The sequence below is a fragment of the Ptychodera flava genome, chromosome 17, assembly GCF_041260155.1.
Source record: "Ptychodera flava strain L36383 chromosome 17, AS_Pfla_20210202, whole genome shotgun sequence".
NCBI lineage: Eukaryota > Metazoa > Hemichordata > Enteropneusta > Ptychoderidae > Ptychodera > Ptychodera flava.
In genome coordinates this window covers 2,512,915-2,536,439 of record NC_091944.1, presented here as the reverse complement: position 1 = coordinate 2,536,439, position 23,525 = coordinate 2,512,915, and the positions used below count along the sequence as shown (strand labels likewise).

General features: G+C 36.9%; 2 protein-coding genes across 5 annotated transcripts in view; both read left to right on the top strand.

The window, feature by feature from the left end:
* LOC139115137 (uncharacterized) overlaps window positions 1-2,233 on the top strand; it is a 37,918-nt gene extending 35,685 nt beyond the window's left edge. For all 4 annotated transcript variants that reach the window (XM_070677047.1, XM_070677044.1, XM_070677045.1 and 1 more), the window contains one exon: window positions 127-2,233. In XM_070677047.1, the coding sequence (XP_070533148.1) occupies window positions 127-137 (11 nt within the window). In that variant the 3' untranslated portion in view covers window positions 138-2,233. The remainder of the gene's footprint in view (window positions 1-126) is intronic.
* A 2,141-nt stretch (window positions 2,234-4,374) lies between these two features.
* Window positions 4,375-20,206, top strand: LOC139115139 (peroxisomal acyl-coenzyme A oxidase 1-like). The gene is made up of 14 exons (XM_070677049.1): window positions 4,375-4,598; window positions 5,681-5,840; window positions 6,686-6,846; window positions 9,104-9,211; window positions 9,618-9,737; window positions 10,692-10,807; window positions 11,936-12,105; window positions 15,732-15,894; window positions 16,135-16,325; window positions 16,692-16,853; window positions 17,503-17,608; window positions 17,925-18,071; window positions 18,508-18,714; window positions 19,216-20,206. Exons 1-14 carry the CDS (start codon window positions 4,466-4,468, stop codon window positions 19,282-19,284), a joined length of 2,013 nt encoding a protein of 670 aa, XP_070533150.1. The 5' UTR covers window positions 4,375-4,465; the 3' UTR covers window positions 19,285-20,206.
* The last annotated feature ends 3,319 nt before the right edge of the window (window positions 20,207-23,525 follow it).

Sequence of the window (23,525 nt, the reverse complement as noted above, 5' to 3'; positions counted from 1 at the left end):
GCCAATATTCATATTGTTTCGTATATGACACAATATATGATTGCAAGTACAAACATTCTGGAACAGTATTCGCGAGAAAATCCACAAACAAATCTAAAGCTTGTTATTTTTATTTTTGTTTTTCAGAAAGTGGCTAGAAAATAATTTCAACGACAGTCATTGAAAGAAGATAGAAGAAAGATTACGATGATGAATTTTGGTTGAATTCTTGATAACCATACAGTTCTTTGAATACGTTTTACATAAATTATAGCCGTTTTACACGGAACATTACCACATATATTTATTATTATAATTAGCTCGTAACTTTTATTCACCACCATTCGATTTTTTTCCTTTGAAACCCCGTGATTGTCACGTGTCATCATTGCAACCAGAGGTCAATCCATCATGGTGTATACTGTAGTCAGGCTGGTGTAACTCCCCCGACAGAATATGGCGGACGAATTTCGCGAATGCCGCAATGATTAAATTAATATTCGTTTTACACGTATCGCCATTCCAATGATGGGGGCATTGCTGCGACCAATAAAAACAATTATTCTGCCGCTGAAAATTGTCACCAGGCAGACATAACGTCCTGGGAGGTCTCTGTTTCCTATGCTGCAGTCCCTTAGCCCAATACAAAAAATCTTCAGGGAAAATTGTAGACTAAGGAACTGCAGCAAATATTTCCTTTCACGAGAAATGGTAAGTCTCCACATCATCAATATTAAGGACAATTCCGCCTCCTTCTATTTAAACTTTTATTTCCTAGAATCACTGAAGATATTTACCTGAATTACCTTTTTGCAAAAATTCTCCACATTTATAAGGCTGCTGGATCATTAATTAGCCAACGTGTCTTTGCCATGCAAATATGTGACTGCAATATAGACACCTTTGATGACTTCGAGACATGGGTTTTCTAATATTAAATACCATAATTCGTAGATTAATTTTGTATTTAAGACAATATTCTTTACCAGAACTTTGAATCTAAATGGAACAACTTATTGGTATAAATTTTCATCGAGTTACAGAAGGCTGACGACAGGACTACACGCAATAATTCTACATTACATTCAGTTTTTATACGTTATGAACTCAGACAAGAACTGCTTATAGTCAAATATTTACAAATTAAATAATTGATAGGGAGACAGTGTGAGAAGACTTGTGAATGTAATGCGGCATCTTTGCGTTTACTCTTTTCAGAAAGTGACCGCTAGGTAAACCAGTATTATAATTGATTTTGTTCCCGCTGATTTAATCACACAAGTCTGTACAGTCTTGCGAACATAAGGTTTCATTGGAGTAGAGAAGTCAACAACAACGAATCGTATACAGATATAGAATAGACAAGTGAAAATACTCAGACATACACAGAAATAACCAATGAAATGAAGAGGTTTAGCATTGTCGAGCAAGCTGGTTTTCGTAATTTAGAATATATCTTGTCTATTTTGTGATAAAGTTTCTTCATTTGACGAGATTTACGCACTATAACGACGCACCTTCAATTGTACGAATTCATACTGTCAATTATGTTAGCTAGAACTTTTTAAAATCGTTTCAGATTTTGTTTTTAACCCAGCAAGAAGACTCTTTATCCATTTTATGAAGCGTATTAAATGCAAGTTTTTGTCACTGTGTTTGAAACGCTAAGTAATAATTATAACTGTTGTGTCATAGACCTGCGGGTCTGAGATTAAATAATTATGCAACTTGGTATTTTTTTCAAAACTGGCCCTGACTTCATAAACCGTTTTGACAAAACTCGTGCAGTGATTAGTGCCGTAGCATGCACAGGTTGCTGGCATCCTAGAGCTTTACTAAATTTAACAAAGTAATTGCTCCACGGAAACTATGGCAACATGGATGTGTTCAGTGCCGTATTGTATCAAACAAACTAGATAGGGTCCTTGCAAGCTCCGGCAGCAGTCACGATACTCTAAACAGTCTTATATCCAAACTCCAAAATTATTAACATTGAATTTCAATGCCTTTAAAAGCTGATTAATATGGTCAATACATGCTGAAATTACCAATTATTCACTGCTTTTGTGTGTTTACCTTGTGCGAGGTACACACAGAGATTTAATCTAATTTACTGACTTTATGAAATTGTGTTTCTTGATTTATAACAGCACATTATTTATTGATATTTCAATTTTAGTCTTCATTTAATATTCATGATATGCACCAATGAAAAGTTATTTGAAAATAAATAAAATATATATGTCAAAACTTTTCTCATAGTTTGGTCTCTTTCGGTTTTCTAATATTCCGTCACCGTTACTATGGTAACTAAGAAGCAGTGAAGAAGGCTCAATTGCTATGCAAAATATGTACATTCGTCTAAGGAATGGTTAAAGCTGAAAGTAAATCCACAAAGTTAGGCAAGGGAGCGGACGCTCGTCACCGAGGAATGAAGTATTGGAGTGGTTTTGGACAGAATTGTGACAAACAATAGTTTTGCATTCAAAACTTCGACAGTTTGATTCGCATTTCGCACGGCATGCGCATTCACCAAAAGTATATTCAAAACTTATTCGATAGGCCATGTCAATATTGTTTTTTTCCCCTCAAAAACTAGCATTTCTGCAATTTTTGCTCTCCCCCCCAACTTTTGACCACTTTTCCCCTGAGGATCTAATGGCTGAACCTTCTAATCAAGGATTCCGTTGGGAACATCTGTTTCTGAAAATTTTTATCAAGTTCACAAATAAAACCGCTGCATTGGTCAAGAAACGGGGCTTATTGCCTTTCCGGGAAGCTGGCTTTTTTTACTGTCACGTGACTGTCTCGTGGTTCACTGTACAGTTTTTGACTGACCCCCAGACGATTGTGCATTGTAGTAGTCGGTTATCTCATGACGGTTATAAAAGTTGACACCAATAACAAAAGTAAATTCAAAGTCACAACAAAATATAGATGTAAAAGCTCACGCCATAACCAGTATCCATCTATATAGAATCAAGCAATCAATCAATCAATCAATTAATCAATTAATCAATAAATCAGTCGATCAATCAATCAATCAAAGGCATTTATGTAGCGCCAAAATCCATTTCGAGGTAGGATGTTCTAAGGCGCTGAACAAGAACACAAAGATCAAAAAGCTCTCTCAAAGAAATGCGATTTCAAGCCCCTTTTAAAGGAGATCAACGTAGAATTGTTTAATTTGGATGGGAATCATGACAGGGTTTATCTGACAGGGCAGAATGTGAAAGTTCAGGGGGAGAACACGCGAGAGGCAGAGGGGGAAGTGTCAGAGGGAGGTGTCCATTCTCTTGCGCGGACAATTTTGAAGTTGAGAAATTGATTTGTGCAATGGTGCAGTCGGGTGCAATCTGAGAGATGTTTTTAATTTGTTTGTTTTCACTGAGTAAAACCGTTAGAACAGCCAAAGGGGGAGAGCACGAGAGGAGGCTGTCCCCTTCTAGCATAGAAAATTTTGAGAAATTTGCTATGTGCAATGGTGCAATGTGAGAGGTGTTTTAATTAATTTTGTACCAAAAATTGAGTAACCCCTTCTTTCTCTCCACATTTTAGGCGACCCCCCCTGTAGCTTTCAATTATTTGAGTGACCCGCTCTCAGATCCCTCCGACCCCCAGGCTGTAAATAATGACGGCTCTCTAGGATGCCCCCCCCCTCGATACTCTGAATACTATCCTGCAGTAAGATATGTGCCAAATAGTGGGCTAAAAGGGAGGCAAAGGTGGGCTAGGTTTTCTTAATGAGAAAATCTGTGTTTACTTTCAATCGTTGGGCATGGCCATCGGCATTGTGTGCTGATTGCCCGGCGGTGGCAGTCCCCGGGTTGGTGGGTACCCATGCTTGTTACCCAAGTTTGAAAAGTACCCCTTTCCTAGAATATTTCTGAGAAAAACACCCCTTATTTGTGGCAAATCTGGGAGAAATTAGCTGTAAAAAACATACCCTTATTTTCGAAATCTAGGAGGTTAGTATGTTGACTTCCAGGGTTGACCCTGGAGGTTGACTTTGTATACATGTACATACATCACAAATGTTTGTCGTCACCTGATTTTAGGTGATTTTAGATTTTAGATGGACCCTAAGTGATGGGCATGTATACGTCATATGTACATACAAACGTACGGTACTGTTTTTCATTTTCTTTGTGAGTGAGACTAGACCAGATTTAGTGTCCTAGGGAGATTATGAAAGGACTACCCCTAATCTTGGAGGTTACTCTGAAAAAGTACCCCTTTTTCACGATTTCACGGACCTAGAATTTCCGAGATGACTGAAGAAAAACATCCCCTTTTCCGTGAATTCGGTAACGCGCATGGGTACCCACCAACCCGGGGACTGCCACCACCGGGGCTGATTGTCATAGTGATGCGGAGAGACTGCGATCACTGATTTGGTTGCACGGCACGGCAGGCTTCCCTATATGTCACATGATCCCGGGGTCAGGTTACATGACCTTTGTTCAATGACCCAGCGAAGTTCAACATGGCGTTCGACCAGGGAGCGGGTATAAACCCCGACTTGCAAAAGGAAAGAAACAATGCAACTTTTGATCCGGCAGAACTTACGTATATCATCGACAAGGGCTCTGAACGAACGAGGAGGAGAAGATACCTCCGTAAGTATGCATTTCGAAAATGTGTATCCAGAAGAAGGTTTCATAGGGGCTACCTACACACCGTGTCGCGTAGGCTGGCTATACTTGCAGGTGCACTACATTATACAGCCTTTCCTCCTACACGGCCGGGAATACACATACAGTATCTGCTCTGTAACTGTTAGAAAATGAGTCTTCACTCAGATTTCAGGAGTACGATACATTTTATCAGGCGCTTACGTATCCTTGAACTCCGAAAAATATAAACCTTTTGAGGTAGCTAATGCTATTAAAGGTCGTTTATGCACCAAGTAGTTTCGGATAGCTGAGGTGATTTTAGCAGGTTTTGTTTCCAACAAATGTGTACAGAGTGTCGACACAGATGTAGAAGTCTCGTCGCTGGCGCCTTTGTATTGAGCAGAATTCCCGTCCGGAATAAAGATAGGGAAAGATACCGGCCATATATCTCAATGAAAACGTGCTATAAGTATAACAGTGAGTTTAGAGGGAAAGTAACACCGGTAAAATAATACAGTGGTCATGGACCCTCGATCGCAGAGTCCAGAGTTGAACGAACTGTCCAGTATTTGCATAGAACTCTAAGTGTCCGGACGAACTTTGACCCACGGAGTCGAGTAATGTGACAGCTTTAAAAGAAATGTCACCAAGAAACCGCAATAGCTTTTGCTGAGAAAACATTTTTTTTTCAAATTTTCCTCATCTTGTAAGTGTAGAATCGAGGTCTGTTTTTAACTCACTAAATTCATGAATTTCCAGCTCCTGAAGCTAATACATAAATGTGTGGAAAATTAAAATTCCCATATGCTACTGTTGATATGTTATGTTTGAAGGGTTAAGTTTACTGCACTCTTAAACTTAAACCAACTTGTGGACTCCAGGGACTCAACAGAGTAATTAAGTTTCCGAAATTAAAATGCAGTGCTTTTAGGAACTGTCTTAAAATTAAAACGATAGAAGTAACTCTTTGTACAAGAGTACAACAATGCGGTCAGTGCTCTCAGAAAATATCACTATCCATCAAAATATTGATCAGCTGATAACATTAATTTTCCAACATAAACCTTTGCCTCACTTACTTCCAGAATACCTGGCTTTGAATGATCCTGACCTGGCAGAAACAGACCCATCCTTTCTGACACGGGATGAAGTATATTCCAGTGTTGTCAGGAGATCTGTCATTTTAGTGAAGAAAATGAAGGAGTTGAATCTGACAGATCCTTCAGACCAACTTATTTATAAGGGGTGAGAATTATGTAAAGATATGCACTTTGAGTTTTGAATGTCCACAGAGGATTACCCTTCCTCTCAACTACTTAAAGTTCCATTTAATGTGTATTTTTACTTACAACAAAAATATCATTCAAACTTCAGAGAGAAGTTTTTATTCCTGTTATTAAGCTATGTTGTCTTTGAAAATGGTGATGGATACAGTTGCAGTGCTTGCGTGTTTACTTCTGGCAGCCACACTTCGGTTGCAACTAAAAAAATTTGCTAAACCTAAGTCGTACATTCTTCGCTAACATTTGAAAAATGTTCTGTTGTTTCACTGTGGTAAGCATTTTTACATGAGTTGCATTTGATTTCAAACCATCCTATCCAAACAAATTCAAAAAGATGCAGCTATTGGGGTTTCAATTTATATTTATGCGTGATTGACTGCATGATTGGTGACATTACAGCATACTCTATACTTACAAGTTATAGTCAACTTGTTTAGTTGAATATTGATACATATTTGTGTATTGTAAGGAAAATTTTAATATTCTGTGCTCATGAAATTTGTTCAGTCGTCAGATCAAACTTGACAGTGTTATGATAAATACTGTTTTAAGTTTTCGCTTGCTGGCTGTTCAGGCAGTTGATGCTTATGATCAGGTAGTAAAGATATGTAAATGCTTGCAAAATTTTCAAACCATATGAAACTTTATAACTGACAAGAAGAACTGCCATTCCAAATCACTTCAAATGTTTGTTTATATTTTTTTGGAGTTAATTCTCAATGATCAGCAAGACCATTACCATGGTGTCACCAATGTGATGCATAAGTGGAATATATTGTGTTACATTGTGGTATCTTCTTCAATAAGGGCTTCCCTTCGCGGAGACGGCAGTATATTTGCAATCCATGATCTGATGATGATACCAATGCTACAGACACAAGCTGATGAAACTCAGAAAAGGAAATGGCTGCAAAAGGCAATGAATTATGAAATCATTGGCACGTACCTACAGACAGAATTAGGACATGGTAAGTGAATAAAGTGTTGGAAAACATGCACTAGGCTTTCCATTCTGTCGTAAAACCAATAACGCTGATTGCAAATGACGTCACTGTTCTCTCTCATTAATATGCATAAATAAATATTTTTCCGCTTTTTCTGCATAAACCATGAAAATAAAACCTGGCAGTGTTACAATAGTCACACTAATTCGTATGAATTTATGGCTTAGACTACAAGCTGCAACAACAGCTGCACATTCCACAACAAAATTTGTCTGAATTTTAAGCAGCATTGTCCAAAGTTACACACCTGCAGCCATATTTAGTAACAAACTTGAAATCGCAATCAACGCAATTGCCAAATTACATGTTCAGTTTCATTCTATTTTATATAAAATAGCTTATACAGTTGTTTTATACAAGTATGAATATGAGAGGCAAGAGGTCGCTGGGTCATTACTTTCTCTCTATGACTGTACATTGTGAAGAGCCAATCACTTTAAGAGATTTTGTTTTATTTAATCCATGACAAAAAATAGGAAAATACTGTTTGAACTTTGTACAATTTCATGACTTCCAAAATATAAACAGGTTTCCAGACACAAAATAAATCTTTTAGCCAAAGTTGCTGCATAAATTGTGGAAGGACAGCGCAAATACAACCATCAAGTTTACATATGACTTTGGACGATGTCTTTCGCTAACTTTGGACGATGTCTTTCGCTAATTTTTGTTTTGTATGACAATGGCGAGTCCAGTTCTACTCCGCAAAGAATGTTTAAACATATACTATTTAGCTTGTCAACACAGTGTCTTTATCGTTAAAATCAGAATTCTAGGTTAGACTGGAGTTCACTTGTCAACAATAACAATGCAGTTTTTACATGTACAGGCTGAGTTGACAAACTGAATACTGTGTATCTCAACATGCTAGGGAGTATAGTGAGAAAATGTAATGAATATTAATAACAAAAATAGTGAAAAATTCATCAAAATATACAGCTATGAGCCTATAAAAAGTTCCAACAAGATTTTCCTATCCTTATTTTAACCCTTTGAGTGCCAAAGTCTATTTTTGTCCCCTTCATAAAATAAACCCCTGTCAACTTTTCTCAGATTTTTGCCAAAACTTTGAGAAAAAACTGTAGCCAATGAAATGTGACATCCATTTGGTCCAAAATTATCACAAAATTACAGAAAAATTCATAAGAATTGGTAAAATTTTGCACTAAAATTTTGGCAGGAGAAAATTACAGCATTCAAAGGGTGATACTGACAGCCCTTGCTGTCATTTATTGGCTGAATAACATAGAAGATGTCTAGTCTGATGTCTTCGTCTTATTTGCAATCAGAGTGTCATTAACTTTCCAAGTATCCACATGTACATTGAACCACCCACAGCAAAATTAATGGCAGTCTTGGTCAAAAAACCTGATGGACTTTGACAATTGAGTTTACTCTCTCCACCATCCATAGTTATTTTCATTGCACCACAACAACAAACGTCATTTTTGATGTACATGTAAAGTCCTACAACTGCAAGGAATCAACATGCTTTTTGTCAATTTTGAATGATGGTCACAGACAAGTACAACTTGAGTGCGGCAGAAGCCATGTTGAATATTAGATGCAATGCTCTGATATTGCTGTCTGCAGCCATAAATGAGGGGTATTGCATGTGAAAATATTTTACAAAAAAATAGAAATTTGTTAATTGAACCAAATCTGGGTCAGTTGGGCTCGTTGAACAGACATTTTTTTTCTCGCCTAATATATTGGTACCAAATTATGGTCAACATTTACAACAAACAAGTGTGCTTCCATCCACTCTCCTCCTGAACTCAAACTGCTCTCTCTTTTTAAATTGAGAAACTAAGTTGCACCTGCCCTTTGAAAAAAACTTTTTCAATTTGTACATGTCATTCGTGGAATTGTAAGTTTTTATTTTATACACATATATATGTATATATATGAAATACATAAGATTTGTAATAGTATTTGTCAGATTTTGGCAATTCACCAACAAACTTACTTCGTTATCATTTATTCCCTGAGTCACCAGGTATGCAATGTACTGTCTGCCAACACAATCCAATGATATAGAAATATTACCAGCACAATATAATAAAGCAGATAGAATAATATTAAAATTTAACCAAAATATCTTGAAAAAATGTTTTTCAAATCATGATCTGCTGATGAGAGGGTAAGAATTGCAAAAGACAACATACAGCAGTGTGAATTTGCAAACACTGATCTGAGACAAATGTGGTTTGCCTCTCAGGTACATTTATCCGTGGTTTGGAGACAACTGCGACCTATGACCCCAGTACCCAAGAATTTATCATCAACTCGCCGACACTGACTTCCACAAAATGGTGGCCTGGATTTTGTAAGTGTTTTATCACAATTTATGTCAAAATTATGCTGTACAAAGAAATGAAATCGCACTTCTAATGTAGATCTTTAATAAAATATACGAACATCAAAGAATTTGTTCCACTGTCAGTTTATTGTGTCTTTAGAGACTGAGTTGTTTGAACAGCACTATCTACTTGTGCGTGCTCATCATACATATCTCAAAGTTAGTTTTCTCTCACATTTCTGTACACTGTATGTGTAGATGTATAGCAATTTGAGATAACATTGTAGATGTGTCATGTCTGTGGTCTGTACGTTTAACATGTTTCTAGCATTTTCACAAGATTACATCATGTCACAGAACTTTCCCATTTGTGAATGGAGATATGTCTTGGTATCCATGTATTTTGATTGAAGAATTACTTTTCTTTTTGTAGTGGGCCGCTCAGTAAACTGTTGCATATTGATGGCCCAGTTATATTCGCAAGGGAAGAAATATGGTCTGCATGCATTCATTGTGCAGCTGAGAAGATTTGACAATCATGAACTCTTACCAGGTACAGTATTTGTTTACAAAGTGATGTATTTGTTTACAAAGTGGTGAATTTGTTTACAAAGTGGTGTATTTGTTTACAAAATGATGAATTTGTTCACAAAGTGGTGAATTTAAAATGAAAGTAATACTTGAAGTGTACCAATTCATTCTCAGTGATTGCCAACACTGTAGAACCTAGAAACAGATGGCTACACAAACTCCAACCCAGAAATTAAACAACCTTTGAATCACCAAAAGTACATATAGTAATCACAAGCCAGACTTATCACTTTACAAAACGTCCACTCTGTGATGACTGTTTCTGACTGAAGACGTCATCAAGTATCTTGCTGTAAGACTGATTTCCTCTATGCCAAACAAGTACACCACAGGCCATCTCAAATCTGTTAGACGTGATTTTTATCAGTTCAAAGGTCATGTCCAACTGGATAATCAATCTGATCATTTCTTTATTGAACAAAGAACATCTGCTTGAAAATGCATGTGCCTTTGGTCTTCACCATCTAAAAAGTTTTACATTGCAAAAATAATCCATGTCATTGTCATTTATAGGGGTGTGTGGTTATAGAGATGTTCATGTGTATTGTATTGTTTTGTTTAAACAGGTGTTAATTTGTTATTAATATTAGGGCGAGTGTGTTATCAGCTTTGCCTTTAAAACAATTGTCTTACACCATATAAATAGGCCAGGAGAATTAGCATGAGAAGGAGGGCTTGAGGACTGCCCCTTTAATAAGCAATGTGTAATATTCTCTTACAGAAATCATAGACCTTCGATAAAACGTTTTTCTCTAGGGTCTATGCGGAAATATTCAGATCATTGTAATTATTTATAAACAGTTAGAGATAATAATGAACAAGAACAAATTGAAATTTTGCACAAGGATTATTGTTTGTGGCAACATGAAAACAATGTAAAGATTGATTGGTATTTCTGTGCATGTGTTTCTTGTAGGTATCACAACAGGTGACATTGGTCCAAAAATGGACATGAGCGGTAACGACAATGGTTTCTGTAGATTTGACAACGTTAGGATTCCAAGAGAAAACCTCTTGTCGAAATATGCCAAGGTAATGTCAGAGTAATGATGCATGCTGGGAAAAATGGAGTGAGTGAAAAGGAACCACCAGGATTACAACGACAAACCTAACCAGGCCTGAAATTGATCCCCTATGTTACTGATGATTTAACAAATGCTCAATTACTTAATGCATGTCAGAATCATTTTTAAAGATTGCACATTTTTCAGAATTTTACTCATTTAATACTAATGGCTGACATTTCAAGAAGGTCATGTTTTTTTATCAATAAAATAAGTGCATTAATGATTAGCCTACTTACATATGCATATCTTACTGGTTGTACATGCTGTTGGTCTGGTTTGCATGCCACTCTAGAGAGTGTCTAATTCTTCATCTGCACAAACATTCAATGTCATTCCACTATGTACTCAAAACAATGATTTCATGGTCATTGACCTTAACACATTTTATAGAACACTTTGATAAATGTTAATACTTTTGTCTTTGCACTCTATGGCCATAAACAAATTTTTGCACAAAAAATATTAATTTATGTTTGTCAACAAGTCCACATGTACAAAAGATGATCTACCCTATAGGGTTCTGTGTTGGGTATTGTAGCATCACAAGCTGAGACACTGCATTTTCAACCATGATGATATTGATCTTGCCATTATGCTTTACGTTTCAGCTGTGATCAACAATTTTTTATGGGGGCTGTGGCACTCAATCATGATAGAAATTTGCCTAAGCAAATTAAATGTACCGTGTACATTCAATTGGTAACAACAGAACCATTTAGGACATCCTAGGGTTCCCCTCTGTTCAAGTTTTCAAGGTTTCAAATTTCAAGGTTTTTCTCAAAGCGATAGTAACGTTGTTGAATGAGTGTAAGAAGGTCGTGTCATTAAATTTTGTTTGTTTGTCAGATTTCGCCAGAAGAACTTACTCATATAATAGTTTGTTGTTGTAATATAAATATTAAACAAGTATTAAAAAATACTCAACAATGACGTCATCCTGAAAAATTATTTTGTGTGAACATTGACCCCATTTAAGAAGAAATTCTGAGTAACTTTCGTAAGAAGAGTGATTACAATCAAATTGTTAATTACAACTTTACAGTAGTGTACTTGCACAACAATATATCAGTCTTTTAATATTGTATGTTAATAGATTGATCCAGATGGGACATATCATCCTCCAATCAGTGACAAGATGGTCTATGCGGGGATGGTTTTGACAAGGGTCTCCATGGTTGCCATGGCAGCAGGGTCATTGTCTTCTGGCTGCACCATAGCAACAAGATATAGCTGTGTAAGAAGACAGACTGAGTTAACTCCAGGGTAAGTGATAATTTTCTTATCATCAAATTTTAATTCATGATTTTTAGTTTTCCATGGCAACCTGGTGTCTGTGACTATCCTTTCTTCAAGTGGACATTATGATGTTTTGTTTGGTAAGTGTATAAACAGAACAAACTCAAAAAAGTCCTAATGTAATTCTCTTTTATTGCCACTTCTATAGTGAGCCCAATTCAAACAAACTAAGTCCAGTACCAGGACTGTATATATCACTTGCCTTGTAAGGAACAGGTGTATTTAAATCTTTTACTTTCTAACAATTTATGAAGTGTTATGTATTTATGTGATTTATGGCAAAGTGTTTGGTCCAGCTATTTCACATTCCATGCTTTGTCAGATTTGATGTACCATGTTCACCACAAAGATTTAGCATGTGTAATATTAGCAGTCTTGTAATGTACATGTACTTGTAGAACCTATTCTATCAGTAGCCATAGATATTCACTTTGAAGTGGTTTATGTTGTACATTCCAATATCCACTGAAACGCCAACATTTACCTGACCATCACATAAAAGGATTGTACTGTCAAATACACATTGAAACACCAAATTCATGTGACAACTTATATTATTTATTAAGAGACAATAAGCAACAATCATCATTAAGGTGAAATTTAGTCACTCTATTTAGAGTGCTTTTTAAATGACTTCAACCATCTTACAGAGATTAACAAAGAATATTTTGATGTATTTCAGTGTCTCACAGAATATATCGATCTAGCTTGAACTGTTTACCTTCCTAAAATGTAATTATGTGATAAGTTTTCATGACATAAATACATCAATGTATTCCACCAGAACAACATCATTAAAGGGAAAGTCAGGGGTGAGCAAATCCAGTGGTCCGAGGTCCGGGACCATCGATTTTTTGCCGCGGACCATTAGTTTTCCACTTTGTCTGGTCCGACGGACCAATAAAAAAAAAAACAGATACAAAAAGATAGCAAAGTGCGCAATCCGATACCCGCAAGCGTGTACACAACGTTGCCAGTCCTGCACTGCCATCATTCTCGGGTCATATTTGGTATCAGGTGACTTCCACTGCCACTTACATCATCTTTCACGCAACAGGGTCAATAGGGGTACCCAGTATTGCTGAATTGACTTGTAGTTGCCGATCATGCTGTTTCTATAGACAGTACAGTAATTGAATAGAGCTCACACAGCAGTGGTCGATCGTCTGCTGCATTGAGTCAACTTTGTTCTGCATAAAGAGCAGGGTCTTTGAATGACTATAGCTAATCATTTGAGATATGATTTTGTCAGAAAACAGCTGGCAAAATAGTCCAGCGACAATGTGGAAACACAGTCCCTCCACCAATCGGTCGGGAAACGCTGTTGTCAAAATGTGCGAACGAGGAGATTAGCTGGTAGGATGCACGTTGCGCTGGCGTTCGCTGTTGATGACGTCACACCAGCTGTAGCGTCCCCTCAAAGAGTGGGTACGGTGGTGTCGTCTTTGACGAAGAAACTAGCCTGAATCGGCCGTAAAGTATACAGCTACTTTGAAACGTCAGTGTATTCTCAATAAGCAATATTTCTTGATAAGGAAAGTGGGTGATCTTTTTATTCCTAATCGATTTTCAGCGCTAAATCGGCGTTTGATTACGCTATCGCGTTTAGGTCATTTTCATTGAATTGCGTCTTTCATAATGTGTCAGGAGAACATGAATTTTTGTTCGCTCTACACTGCAAAATTATGACGGTCTGTTTCATTCTGATGTCTGTTCTTGTGATTAAGTATACGTAAAATTAAACTGACGAACCCAGTTTTTGAATAAAGGTTTATAATGAGACGCAAACTGATAGTTTATTGTGTAATGCTTTGCTCCGCAATTTAGAAAAAGGCGTCCACTGACGATCTGTATTCTTGTTGTGTGAAGAGTCCAAATATTCATGGTTTTCGTTTTGATGACTGGTCAAATAAGTTCGATTGGGACCTATTTATCTGATTGAAAGCAATTTCAACTTATTTTAGCGATTCAATAACTGCAAATCAAAGTATAAAGAATAGAAAAGCAGATGACCCAAACTCGGTCGAACGCAATTTTTTTTGCGACCCTCGCAGAGTCGATGATCGATTCTTTGAAATCTTTTCTGCTCGCTGTGCCTTGCGTACTACATGGTATTTTAAGGTAGATTTTCTTGATTTGGTACTTGTAACACTAACTGACGACGCAATTTTTGTGATCAAACGTATCCATTGGCGGGAATTTTACATGAAAAATATTGTTTTGATTCAAACCCCATTGCGATTTTTCTGGCGTGTCATGAAGCCCTATCGAGCCAAGTGCTTGATGTGTCACACAGGTCTCCCGGTAGCTGTAAAACAATGCCACTACGAATAGGAAAATTTACATTAAGAAAGGTCATTTTTGTTTCGATGTCCTTCCTATGTCCTCGAAAACCGCTGGCTCCATGCACTTATGCACTCGTTTTCACGGACGGGGCATGTGAACTTCGTTTTAACTTAAACTTAAAGTTATACAATCGGAACACTTTAGACCTCTTCACTCAGTTCCTCTGAAATGGTGTTGAAATCGATGTCTTGTCATGGTCATGGTCGTAATGATTACATTGGTGTTGACTGCAAGTGTAGTCCAGTCAAACGCAACCAGCACGTGTAAATACGAAACACAGCCTATGTACGCATGCGAATTGTCCTTTAGTTCATTGCATGTCAGGTAAAAATGGTGTCATCATTTATGCTAATGTTAGACCAAGTTGCGATAATCTCTTTACGCGAATAAACAGTATAACGGAAGCGCAACGCGCATCAGGACAATAGAAATACATCACCCCAACATCACTACGCTTGATTTTTATTGAAATTAAAGCGAATGTTGATTATGCTCGTGATTTTATTTATTACAATTTACAAAAAAATGGGGGGAAAGGAGGACCACCAGACCAAGTTGCAGGACCACTGAATTGTTTTTGCTACTGGTCCGGGGACCACTGGATTCAAAATGGATTTGCTCACCCCTGAAAGTTCAGCGAGGCAGATATTTACATTATTTATTAACACTTTCTGTGTTATTCCGAAAAAGCCATTTTTTGCCGTATATAAAGCAATTTATTACAAAAATGGACAAAAGTAGTGCCAGAAGTTACAGTTCAGGGCAATGTATTTTGCATCATGAGGGAAAAGTACCAAGCTTGACACTTTCATCATGTGATATGGCAGGGACCATCTTCTGATGGGTATGGCATTGTCCACTCTCTCACATTCACACTAGGCTGTGTGTATTTGCATCACATAAACAATAGTTATAGAAATACGCACAGCCTGGTGTGAACATAAATAACAATGCCAACTGCAACTTCTGGTAGTATTTTTGTTGGTTTTTGTAAAAAAATCGCCAGAGTTATGGCTTTTCCGGAATAACTGACCCCAAAGCTAGCACATATGTAAAAATCAGCCTTGGTGAACTTCCCCTTAAAAGAGCAAGAATGATTGTTGGTGAAGATCAACAATATGAGAAGTAGAATTCTGTCGTCAAAAGTTTATATTTTTATTCACTTGCAAATATAGGAAAATTAATTGAAGACTCAAAACACCAATGTTTTAACATGAAAGAATGTGTGTATTTTATGTCACCCACAGTGGTGAAGAACCACAGATTATTGATTACCAGTCTCAGCAGTTGAAACTGTTTCCACAATTGGCGGCAACATATGCATTCAGATTTGCTGCTCACAATATTCGCACACGATGTGATCAGATTCAAGCTGATGTTAGGGCTGGTGATATTTCCAGTTTGCAGGAGGTGAGTTTGTGTCTCTTGTATCTTTATTCCTATCAATAGCAGCAAAGCAATTTAACAATTTACAATATAAAATATCCCAAATTTATTTTTCAATAAAATGGAGGCAATAAGACCGTAGACCTGAGTGTGTTTTAGTTACGTTTCATATGAACAAAACATTGCTGTGAAGGAAAAAATTGAATGGACTGATTTCCCTGCAAAACGTCAATGTGAATTACATGTATTGCTATTTTGCCACAGTTACATGGCTTGTCTGCTGGTATGAAGGCATTCTCCAGCCTTGCTACAAGTATGGGGTTAGAGGTGCTGCGTTTGTCATGTGGCGGCCATGGTTACTCCCAAGCCAGTGGCTTTCCTCGAATTTATAGTGGTGCTACTGCTTTAGTAACAGTGGAAGGAGAATATAGCGTACTCATGCTGCAGACAGCAAGGTAATGAAAGACTGTTGCAATGGGTGTTTCCATAACAACGGTGTTCCCTCTTACAACTGATGAAGTTCCTTCTGGAAGTAAGACAGAGTTGACCATTATTGTTTACAAATACGTGTTGCCATAGATATGCCAATGATAATGTACCATAGTGACATCACTGAAAGATGAATGCAGTCGTCATATACTTAGTACCTGTGTTATCATAAAGTTGTCTACTACTAGTACACTGTATCACATTTTTAACATCTGAATTTTTTGGTCATGTAATGCAGATGTTATTTTGCATGCATGGTACATTACAGTCAGTGACAATATTGCTTTTTTTGAGAATATCGACTTGGTAATTTTCCATTGCTCTATCTGCAGGTATCTTGTAAAGTGTGTTGCCAAGGCTGCATCTGGTGAGAAATTACCACATTCTATTGCCTACCTGACAGCCAAACCAGAATCCAAGTGTCCAGCAAAATCTGAAAATGACATACTGGATCTGGAGGTCTTGGTGAATGCCTACAGACACAGGGCACACAGGTTAGGAAATACTGATAATTTATCATGAATATGTGCTTGTTTTATGAAATTCCTGTCAACCATTCAACATGGCTAACACAATGCACAATAGCAATTTCCAATACACGTTTAACCAATTAAAATCCAGATACATCTCAAAGCTGTCGATAAATCAATATGACTTGGTAATTATTCTTTTCCCCAAATGCTATATTGTATTTGTAGGTGGTTTCCCAGAATTCGAGGTGGTTTTCTCTGTGGAAAATAAATGTCTGGTCCAAATAAAGATACAGCCAAGTATTGGCCAATATCTCCTGGAAATCATCGGTACAATTTAGGGATCATAAAATTTTGAGAAATTACCCAAATAAAAGTAATAGACTGAATTCTTGTTAAACTACTATTGTGTATATTTTACGTTTTCTGGACAAAAGACCAGTGATTGAAGGTGATCAGTACCAACATGTAATCTTGTAACAACTTTATTGTTGTCTAATGAAGGTGAGACCACTATTGAGGGTACACTGGGTGAAAGGGTAAACCCTTTTACCTCCGTTTCTTTGTGTAGAAGTCCAACTTTTCAGTAGAAAACAATGGGATTGGGCCAAACTATGGCTGTGATAGGGTTAAATTTGACCTAAATGCATGATATCTCTTTTCTGTTCAATAGACTCGTGAACGAAGCTGCTGAACAACTGCAGGCCTGTCTGCTTTCTGGCAAGCCACAGCATGTGGCCTGGAATGAAAGTCACATGGTTCTCATTAAAGCAGCAGACGTGAGTGAATCAAGGTTTTCTTTCTTTGATTGACATTGTGTCTGTATCTCAACTCTTTATATTGATACATACACCAATATTTTTTCTGATTTTTTCATATGTATATATAACAATGGGAACTTATCTGATAGGTCGAAAATCCAGTTTCTGTCTGTTTGTGTGAATGTACATGTATGTCTGGCTATCTGTCCATGGCATCTATTCAAAAACCACTGAGTAGATACGGTAGCTTGGACATATAAATATCACATAAATACCAATGAAAATAGAACACAGTTAAATTTCATTTATAACCAATGTGATTTCTGTATTGCAGGCACACTGTCATTACTACACTGTTATGAACTTTGTACAGTATCTGCAATCAACAGAAATGTCACAGCCTCTGAGAGATGTATTGACCAGTCTGTGTCAGCTCTATGCCTTATATGGTATTGAAAACAACGCTGGTGACTTGTTACAGGTATTTATAGTTCAATATTGCCCTACATTGTGGATGAATACAGAGGTCTGTGTATGTTGCATTTCAACATTTGCAATAAGCAGTGTGCAAGAAGTGGAGCCAGGTGTACACAACTGATATGCAAATGAACCAAGTAGTTTTTCCTGACTCACACCCTTTATTGAATAATGTTGGATGTTGTTGGTCATAACCTGTATTTTTTGTCAAATTGATAAGAACACAAACCAGTTCCTGATTCACTTTTTGAAATTCAGCAGTACTGTCTATTGAACGAAGATGTGTACCTTTATAGCACACACACACACACACACTTATCATCATTGCTACAGCACATCTAAATATTTCAAATGTGGATGTAACTGATGGTGTAAGATACTTTGCATATCATTAGGTAACTCGTCACTTAGTACTTAGCAACATATCATCTCTCTGATAGGATGGCTACATGTCTGGGGAGCAGATTTCCATGGTAACAAACCAAGTAGCTGCATTGCTTGCAGTGATTCGTCCCAATGCTGTTGCCTTGGTAGATGCCTTTGATATTCCGGATGAGATGTTAGGATCCATACTTGGTAGATATGATGGGAATGTCTATGAGAACTTGTATAAATGGGCCAAGGAGTCACCACTCAATCAGACTGAGGTGAGAAATATTGATATTTGGTACCTGGCTTGTTTCCATCCTTCAACTCTAGCCTGTGGGACATTTCAGGTTTTTTTCTAGTTGATATGGGGATCCATAAACAGGAATATCTGCGTTAAAGGGTGAAGGTTTACTTTTTACCACTGACTGACCATTATTTCCCCACTGTGAAATAAAACCTGTAGTGTTGTATTGAGAGAGAGAGAGAGAGAGCAACAAAGAAAAGAGGAAGTAGCACTGCATACATTGAGAGAAAGACATGTCTGTAAACCATAGCTAGTCAACAACTTAACATAGCAGTACTTTCTCTATCTATCTATTCAGTTTTTTGACAAAGTCAAAAATATGCCATATTGAAACAGCAAGAAGCTGTCACATATGAACGAGGTGATCAAATTTGGAAGTGTTTATATTAATTTTACTGTGACTTAACTGTTGATTTTACTGAGAATGCTGCCAACACAGGCTGTACTGAGTAAGTATGGATTTTTTGTTGTATAGGTTCACCACTCCTACGATACATATCTCAAACCTCTGTTGCACCAAAGTCACATGGAGGCAAAGTTGTGATATGGGAATCCTGGAAAGACTGAGACCATCTTACGTACGATATGAACTGTTCAGATGTCAAGACTTGCTGAATGACTGAAATTCCAGCGGAATAAAGAACTGATCATATGATAAAATGCACACTCATATAAACGCACGAAAGTCCTGTCAGGTTGAAGATTGTTAATCTTTCATTATCACTGTCTCAAAAGTAAAAGTTGTATATTGATTGAGGTGATAGCTCATCTATACAATTTTCGCAAAAATATTACAGAATTCAGAAAAATTGTTAGACAAGGGGACATAACCAAGTATGATGTTGGAGTGATGTGTTCAGAGGATTTACATCATACTTTGAATTGTGATCAAAGAAAATCTCTACATTTATGAAGAAAAATTACAGAACAACCTCGGAGGTATGGATTTAAACTTGCCCACTTTCATAACCAAACTTAAGTTTATGTAAGAAGAGACGTAGAGATTCATATTGTCAATAATGAATGCACATTGGAACTTCTATTGACTTTGGCCCAAACTTGTTGTGGTATCCAAAATAAAGTGCTGGTTAGATAGAAAAAACACTGACATATTTGTCCAAGTAATTTGGTGAATGTCATCTAAGAAATGTACTCTCCGGAAATCGATGTTTACTGACAGGTATTATTTACTAGATTCATGGTGATTTGACAGGGTTCATTCCATTTATCAAATTTTCAAGTGCAAAATCATTTAACTGAGATATTTTCATTGTAAAAAAACTGATACCTTGAGCTCCCATTCTACTGCAAGAGTAAGATTACTTTCAAATTTTGAATGTGAAGTTAAGGCATCATGAAACATTACTGTAAATTTTTTCACACATTGCCTGTGACAAAATCCAGTCTCTTTTTGTAAATTTGTAAAATGAAATAATTTTATGAAATAAATTTTCATCTTAAAAGCTGTGAGACATTCTTTTTTATCGCACATCAAAGAAACAAAAAGAAAGGAAGTATTGTGACCACAACAGGTTGATCATCCCTCAATGTGTATCTCAATTTTATAAAAAATTCTGGTTACCATAATTACGATATTTTTAGGAATTCTGCACCTTCTATAAGTAGAGATTATTTCGATGATACATGTACCTAAATCTACTTGGCTTGTCAACTGAGCCTGTAGGTCCTTTGCCAGCTTTCTCACACCAAATGACTTTGAAATCCCGATACAAATTATTAATAAAAATAAGAAAGCAATATAACACTTGAAAAGCCAATTTTAGTGTTTCAAAATGAGGGAAAAGACAGGAGATCTGTAGCTGAAATCTGCCATGGTTTCTTTGTAAACAGTAATGCTGCAATGTCTGTACATAGATATGAAAATACTGAAATAGAGAAATACCTTGAAGACCTTGAAACAGAGACATGTACAAAGTGATTCATCATCTCAAAGAAAGACCAATAAATTACAGTTAATGTATTGAACAAACACATTGGAAATATGGTTTTCAATTGGGTTTGAACTCACAACATATGGCAGCCAGTCACCTAGTGGAGAAGCAACAGACAGAACCACTTGGCCAAATCCCCACTCTCGAAAAAGAGTGGTTCAATAACTGAGTTAAATTGTTACAATATTTCTGACTGAAATTCCTCCACACTGCTGTAGAGTTCATGGAGCACTTGCACTTACATACTCGCTGTCACAAATCACAAACAAACATTAGAAAAGCGACCAATATTATACTGCTGTGATATTTAAGATAATTAAGGTAAGTGTGGCGGCTTTGTCAGTTAAGGAAATACTGGATATATATGGATAGGATATGGATAGGAAAGTCCAACCTATGACCATCAGCATACATCAGGGCCGCTTGCGACTGCTTTCGCACTTTGCCTGAGTACTACTAGCATTTAAAAATAGCTTACCTGTCCAGACACGCATTTTGTTTGATAAAAAACTGCAAAAAATCATCAAAAATATAAGTATGCAAGTTTTATCATAATTTCAACAAATCTGAATCGGGTCGTCCCTACAAACCTGCATACAAAAGCAATTAGACAAGAGATTCTAAGAACTTTGATAGTTTTTGTTTTTTCTAATGTCAATGGAACCTTCGTGGACATTTGTTCTCTACCATGCAGAGTACTTTTTTTACCAACAAAGATAGTCTGTAAAGAACGTTATGCCTGATTGAGTTTTCTAAAACCAGCAATGTTTGTCTAACTTTAGCTTCACATTTGAAAAGTTCGTAAGAACTCAGGTTCAGTATCCAATGTCACTGGAAACTTAGTGGAGATTCGTTGGTTCACTGTCATTCGGACTACTTTTGTTACAGTCCACAAGGAAAGTATTACTGCACTCGATTGGTTTGTTCAACGTCATGCGGAATACTTTAAACATTCCCAAGGGGTGTCACTTCATTGCCACACACTTTTTTTCGATCGCCAAAAATGCACCTAGCATGCATCGAAATCGGTAAAATTCGACGTAGGGTCAAAGCGGTAAGAGGTAAAAATGTTGAGTATTATTGAGAAAGACTAATGTGCTTTGACCCTACGTCGAATTTACCGATTTCGATGCATGCTAGGTGCATTTTTGGCGATCGAAAAAAGTGTGTGGCAATGAAGTGACACCCCTTGGGTAATGTTAGGCTGTATTGTGTATTGAATTTGCAACGCACATGTATAGTTAGGCAGCAACGCACATGTATAGTTAGGCTGTGTTGAATTTGCGACGCACATGTATAGTTAGGCAGCAACGCACATGTATAGTTAGGCTGTATTGAATTTGCAACGCACATGTATCTGTGTATAGTTAGGCTGTGTTGAATTTGCGACGCACATGTAGGCCTATAGTTAGGCTGTGTTGAAATTTGCAGCGCATACTTTGTTCTTTTCTGCAAATAGTATCAACAACGACAACAACAATAACAACAACAATAACAACAAATTTACTGAGTCCAAATATATGTTTATTTATCTTCATTTTTAAATATTTAATCATCATCATCGTCATCATCGGAGATTGAATCCCCTGTGGCTGGTTTTCATCATTTGCACTGCACGATATTTCAATTTTCAGTATATCCCTCATTGGAAGAGCCAGATGGATTCTTGATGTAGAACGGAATTTCCGGGCCCCGATAGAAAATCATGTAAGTACTTTCAACTTGGCAGACTTTTCAAACATTTTGCTCGATCGATTCCAATGGGATATGTAGAATGAGAGTGTAAGTTATGTATGCTGGAGGAATGTGTACTTACTTCTGTCATTGTGTTAGCTGCAGTACTGTAGCTCGAGGTTTTGCTGAGGTTTTGGGTCGGACGCTAAACTCATGTGGCACAAAGACTACACAATGCATAGACAGTGGAATTATATAATCTGAAGTGACAGAATTACTCAAGTTACTCAGAGGGGTTATGACTGGGTGTCCCCTCCTGAAAGAAAGAAAATCGAATATTTAACATTAAAACGGAGTCATTTTGTAACCACTTGTGTTTTAATATCAGAGTTTTCAGGAAAATTTAAAAGTACATCAGACACAGAATCGTTTCCAATGATTACCTAGTAAAGAGAGAAAGGTACATATCCAACGAGGGAAAATTAATTTTGCTTCTATTCTGAGACTCTATGCCTCTAGTTCCATGTAAACTTGTGCTGCTGAACATTTCGTTGCCAATTTACTTTTTTTCATTTCATGTATTGAATAAAGTTAACAGAAAGAAGATGAAGTATTGACTTGAGCGTATGCGCGGGTGAAAAAAAAAAAAGATTCCTCCGAGAAAATTCGTACTGTTGAAAAAACTAAGTGAGGTAAGGAGAAAAAACAATGCCCCCAATCAATTTTTCAAGCAACCTTGATTTTCAATGCTCTATCAATAATATGATTTTTACGATATTCTACCTGGGAAAAAAGATGCCTCCGAAATAATTCGCACAGTTGAAAAAAAACTAAGTGAGGAAGGGAGAATAAAAACCAACGCTCCCAATCAATCTACCGAGCCCCTTGATTTTCAAATGGTCTACCCCTGATATGATTTTTACGATATTTTCCCTTTAATACCACTTGACTAGGTACATACAGCTATGCCAGCCAATGGGCACGGCAGAGTTAACCTAAACGACTCGGACCCGTCTTCCTGAACGGACAAAAAACCAACAACAACAATCAAAAGAAAAGTTACGGACCAACAAAATTAAAATCAAAACAATATGTTCAAAAATACTCTGTAATCTAACCGTTGGGCAACAAAATAGATGTCACTTTGTAAGCTTAAGCT